The 5,754-nt window shown below is 46.3% G+C and overlaps 1 protein-coding gene across 2 annotated transcripts; it reads right to left on the reverse strand.

The window, feature by feature from the left end:
• Positions 1 to 1,561: 1,561 nt before the first annotated feature.
• Positions 1,562 to 5,426, reverse strand: LOC123117913 (rhodanese-like domain-containing protein 8, chloroplastic). 2 transcript variants are annotated; one of them, XM_044538577.1, is made up of 9 exons: positions 5,088 to 5,426; positions 4,934 to 4,987; positions 4,390 to 4,539; positions 2,949 to 3,114; positions 2,733 to 2,824; positions 2,511 to 2,614; positions 2,136 to 2,420; positions 1,870 to 2,029; positions 1,562 to 1,709 (listed from the first exon to the last, which is right to left on the reverse strand). In XM_044538577.1, exons 1-8 carry the CDS (start codon positions 5,373 to 5,375, stop codon positions 1,876 to 1,878), a joined length of 1,293 nt encoding a protein of 430 aa, XP_044394512.1. In that variant the 5' UTR covers positions 5,376 to 5,426; the 3' UTR covers positions 1,562 to 1,709; positions 1,870 to 1,875. The 2 variants fall into 2 exon arrangements, with proteins under 2 accessions (XP_044394512.1, XP_044394511.1); XM_044538576.1 differs by having other exon boundaries at positions 1,562 to 2,029; positions 5,088 to 5,425.
• Between the last annotated feature and the right edge of the window lie 328 nt (positions 5,427 to 5,754).

Genomic DNA, 5,754 nt, shown 5'->3' on the forward strand with positions numbered 1-5,754 from the left:
CAGAGTGAGGTGGGTTAGGGTTAGGGTGGGGGCGGGCCGTTAGCACCGTCAGGTCGACTATTGTTTGCCATCCGCCAGCTGACGGCAAAGTATCTTTGTTGTCCGCTAGCAAACGACAAAGAACTGGCTGACAGCGGAAGCTACTTTCCTGTCCGCTAGCGGACGGCAAAGAACTGGCTGACGGTGAAGGTGCAGTTTGCCGTTAGCCAGCTCTTTGCTGTCCGCTTTCTGTGAGGACGGCAAAGACCTTCTTTTCCGTCCTCTAGCCAGCGGCAAAAAATGTGGTTGTCGGGTTGTCGGGTCCGATATGGCGGGCGCGCCCGGGCTCCCACTTGACACTCTGTCCCGGTTGATCACTCTTCTCCCTTTGATTGAGCCCTTGAAGTTGAGAATATGCCCCACTTGATGGTCCATTTCCTCTTGCATGCTCATGAGCATGATCATGTCCACTTCTTCGTTCGAATCCGACAAATCGAAGAACTAATCTTGAATCATTTGGTCAAGCTCCGTCGATCCATAGTCCTCTTCCAACGAAGCATCAGAATCCATCATTTACCTAACAGAATCACAATAATTCCGGTCAGTCAATGTGTCGAACACATCAAACGCAAGGCGGAGCCGGAGAGTTGCCGGACGTACCACAGTGGCGTCCGGGCTGGCGACAACGTCCCCCGCGGCGAGGACAAGAGCGCTCTTCCGGAGCTGGTGGCGGAGAGCCTGGGAACGGCTGCGGAGCGGGCGAAGCGGCGGAGTTGCGAGCCGGACGGCGCGGAGGAGAAAGAACAGAGGAGAGAGCAAATGGATCTGGCACCTCGGGGGGGCGGGGGGATTTGGTGCAATTTGGGGTGGGGTCGGGTTGTCAGGTCCGACATGGCAGGCGCGCCCCATATTTGGGCTGGATATAGGGGCTGCCGGTCAGCTCGGGCGTTTGAGAGGCCCGCCTGGGTCAAAAAATCATGACCGGGCTTATGAGACGGGTTTGAGAGGTCCGGTTGTAGATGCTCTTAGAAAAAAGTTGAGGTTCGTTGAGGGATTGTTGATGGGTTGATGCGGCCGGTATTTAGAGGTGTCTGCCCAGTAGTTGAGTCGGAATAATTGTAGTTTGGTACTCCATAATTAAGCATGCATGGTTAATTAGTTGTTGTGATGCATGATTGAAATCCAACAAATAACGTCCTAAGCTAGCATACATATGTACGTAGGTGTCAAGGAATTTGTTGAGATTCTTTCAGTTTCAGGATAGCACAGCAGGTGTGATGATTGGACAGGTTTGTCATCCATCCAATCCAGAGTTCCAGACAAGATGGACTGCTAAAAAATGGGTGGGGCCTTTGATGAAGCAATCACATCACATGCTATTCTGCAATCTGAAAGCTATTCTACAGGTGGAGGATCACATTCACATCTTGAGGTGCTGATGACTCTGACTCTGACTCTGACTGAGTTTGCTAGCCCCATCCATGATCACTTGAGTTGACTTGAGTTGAGTTGAGACCAAATCCATCCATGTTACTACTGAGATTAACCATGTACTTACTCAGATTAGTTGATGATGAGAGAATTGTATATATATGCTGCTGCATCCATTGATCATTCAATTAAAGAGGATGAGAATGTCGATTTCATTAATCTGCTCTCATCTGCTCTACTTAAGTTCTCCACAGAATGTCTCTCTCTGTCACCTCATCTTCTTCTTCTACTACACTACACTGCATGCTAGTACTTATCAATTAAAAGAACGAAAAAAAAGATGCACCAACAAATCAGAAAGCAAGAAAAATGGTGGTACGACCCACAGAAATATATACACAAGTAATCCTCTTGAAGCCACTACTTCAAATGACTGCACTTGGACTGGATGATGCTCACCTCAGCTCAGCTCAGCTCAGCTTGAGATGGTCGTCCGTCGCGGTACAGATGCCACTTGTCGTATCTCTGGTGCCCCGGCAGCAGCGGCCGCAGCCGTGGCGCGCCCCTGCACTCCCTACAGCAGCAGCCCCTCAGCTCCTCCAAGCACCCACCACAGCACCTGCACCACTCCACTTCAGTTCACTGCATTCCACACTTCACCTGAAACAACCTGCATCTCAACCTATCTAACATATCTAAATGAAAGGAAGGACCAAAATGCATACAGGTAGAGCCGGTTGCAGTCGATGCTGGCGCAGTTGCGGTGCCGCAGCTCCTCCACCTCCGACCCGCACACGTAGCACCGCCCCAGCCATCGCGACGACCACACCTCCCCCTTGTCGCCACCACCTTCTTCTCCTGCGCCTTCTGCCTCTGCAAACTTGGCCGGTGGCAGGGACAGCCGGTCGTCAAACACAAACAGGTTACCAACCCACTCCGCGCTCCCTTCCATCTTCAGGTAGTTGGACACGCCTCCCTTGAGAGTGTACAGGTTCCCGAAACCCTTCTCCCTGTCAAGGACACGCGCGCACACACACAAGATTATGGTATAGATAGCCACCCATCCCATAGCATATATATACATATACACTTTTATTTACCTCAAAATCGTTGAGTATACGTCACATCTTATGCCACCTGTGCAGTACATTAATATGTCTGTCTTCTCTTTGTCTACCCCATGCAGAGGGTCCGTCGAATCAATCTGCACATACATTCGATGAAACAAGAATGTTGCATTCTGGTTTTGTAAGACAGTTTCTGGTTTGTCTATGTATGGATTACGTCGCAGCAAGACGACATTAGCTCAAGGAGTACCGTACCTCCTGCTCTGACAGCCCAAATGAAGTGCTTCTGAAGCAGTCCACGTTAGGCCTCTTGGCTCCTTCAAAATGCCCAATGTCCCATTCATAGTCTGCCGCGAAACAACATATAGGATTTAAACATGGAGTAGGTGATTACCACTTCAAATCAAATCGACCCACAAAACATAACAGACGGATTCATCAAAGTACAGCAGGGGAGAGAAGATAGTTTACCGTTCCTAACATCAAGGAGCAAAAGCTTTCGTTCAGAGGTATCTCCAGCTGCTTCGGTTTCAAGGCGTTTCCTAGCTTCAAGTTTCTCCCTCCACTCGGATGGGGTCAGTGGTGAAGCGCGCATGCTAGGTTCCACCAAAGGAAGATGACAACTCCCTCCTTCCAACTGCATGCAGGTTTTGTTTCTAGATAAGATGTCTGGAAACTTTACTGTAAATAAATAGGACTTATCTCTTCACATGAGTCTGAATATAGTAAACCAAATAGTCTCTTTAGCTGAAACAATGCAAATTCAGTGAAGTGAATTAATGAAGAAATGGCTTCAGACTGACAATGTGAAACTACCAAACTTTGTTTCCACATGAGATGAAAAGCAGATATACCATTGCTTACCTGAACCTAGTCACATGCTCTCAAGTCTAAATACTGTAAACTAAGTACTAAAATCTTGCTACTTTTATCTACCAATAATGAAATGACTGCATAACTGTCACACGAAATACACTTGAAAACATTGTTGTGGACTTGAACTAAATATGACACTTTGTTACTGCAGCCCATGTCTTCAGTGTGTAAACCTGGCACTTTCAGCATTTGTTTTTTTTAACTGGACACTTTCTTATCTTATCTTAAACAAAGCAAGAGCAATCATTATCTACCATGTAGATTTTCTTATCTTATCTAGAAATCTTAAACAGAGCAAGAACGATCATTATCTACCATCTAAATTTTCTTATCTTATCTTAAACAGAGCAAGAGCGATCTCTATCTAGCAGGAACTGGTCCACGTATTCGGTGTGCAGCCTTGCATTTTCAGTATCTTTGACAGAGAAAGAGCGATAGTTATCTAGCATGTAACTCCTGGAAGCTTAAAAAATTCGCCTCTGAACAACAGACCGTTCATGAAAGTTACAGCACAGATCTTGGTTAAACCTACTTTTAGAGTTTTAGCCGACTAGTTTAGTGAAAGGGCTTGGCCCAGCATTATCAGAAAACAAATTAAGAGTACATTTTTTCTTGGTGGGGGGAGCGAAGCGAAACACACTAGTTTCAATAGAAATCTGTAAGATAAGCAAGTTAATTCCACCATTTTGAATGAAAACAACAGGAAAGGACCTACGATGCTAGTTATCAGGAGAAGCTCCAGGACCGTTTAGAATGTGAAACGTGAAATTGTGATTGGAGTCGTAAGAAAACGAGGTTATGAGCTGAAATGGTATGACAACAGACAGTCACATATCTGTTGCTATGTTTTTCAGCATTTAGACTTGTGACTAGAACTAAGAGACAAACATATATTCGATTCGATTATTATCTTCTAACATGTGGTCAGTAACTTGGATGATTATCACTTAATTAGGTGGAGAATATCAGCCTCTAAATGTGTGAAGGTACTGAACTTTGTTTCCCTGTGCAGCAAAAAAGAGCAGGCATTGCTTACCTGAACAAGTGATTGTTTGTAGCGCAGTTTGAGGCGAGGAAAAGCATGCCCGGTTAACGCTGGCGAAACTTGGACGAGTATATCAGAGAAGCGAGGGTCTGTCCTGAGCCAGTCCGCGTACGCCATTGCATCTTTGCGCGGACCACTGTACTGTACTGTGACAAGAGCAGAATTTAGAAAAGTAGGTATGCTGGAAGCTGCGGCATTAATTCAGATATATCAGTGTATCACTCTTCATATTTTGCGCTAATTAATATGCATCGAAGTCTAAGACGAATACAAAAGTTGTGAGGAGATGTGACATTGCTTTGGACTGTGGTGACAAACCTAAATATATTGCTTGTGCCAAGACTAGTGTTGTTGGGTTAATGCATTAAAGTGTGTGACATTAACTTGATTGTTAAACCAGTTCTGAGACTATATATGTTCAGAACTGTCTCAAACTTGCAGAGATGTAGTACAATCATCATTATTTACAGTGCATAACATGTGTGTGCATTGATTAAAAAAAAAACCAGAGCAAGTGTTTTTGGGTTTGGATTACCTGAGCGTTGATCCCCTGCTCGTTCATGTAGATGCGACCGTGTATGTCTCGTCCCTGGTTCAGGAGATATGCAATTATTATTTTTTGTGTGTGTGTAAAGTAGTAAAAGATTCAGACTTTCAGATATCCATAATGAATGGTTCGGGGGACGGACCTGGAGGAAGTGGAGGTGCGCGGCCACCTCGGCGCGGGGGTCCTCCACGGGAGCCAGCTTGTAGAAGGTAACGACCACGAACTCCTCCTTCTCCTCCGCATCCCGCTCATCTGTGCCGGCGACGGCCAAGTGGGAGGTGGGGGCGGGGAAGGAGGAGCGGAGGCGGGCGGGCGGGAGCGGGAGAGAGCGCCACGGCGAGGAGAAGAAGCAGGCTCGCCGAGGCGGCGGACATGGACGGAGGAGGTAATGGTGGTGGAGGTGGAGGTGGAGGTGGACGGCGGCCGCCATGCCCACTCCCTATCCGCCTCCCTCTTCTTGGTATCCAAAATTGCCACAGCCGTTTCCTTTTCCTTTTTCTCACAAAAAAAAGAAAAATGTTTGTATTTTCCTTCTCAGAATGAGATGGCGACAGAAACCAAACCTGAGACCCTCTTCTTATTATAAATAAATAAATATAAATAAATCGACTTTTCATTAAAAATAACTTGCCCCAAATTTTCAATGTTCTCGCGCGTTTATTTCCTTACGTACCCTTAGGGCACCTCCAACGGCAACACCAAAATTCCCCCCGGTATCCGATATGGGAGGCGGCCATCCAACGCTGCGCGCATACATTTCAAACACTTTTTCAATAAAATCGAATGAATTTCATGCAAACCAGTGGATT

Source organism: Triticum aestivum, chromosome 5B (genome assembly GCF_018294505.1).
Source record: "Triticum aestivum cultivar Chinese Spring chromosome 5B, IWGSC CS RefSeq v2.1, whole genome shotgun sequence".
Taxonomy (NCBI): Eukaryota; Viridiplantae; Streptophyta; class Magnoliopsida; order Poales; family Poaceae; genus Triticum; species Triticum aestivum.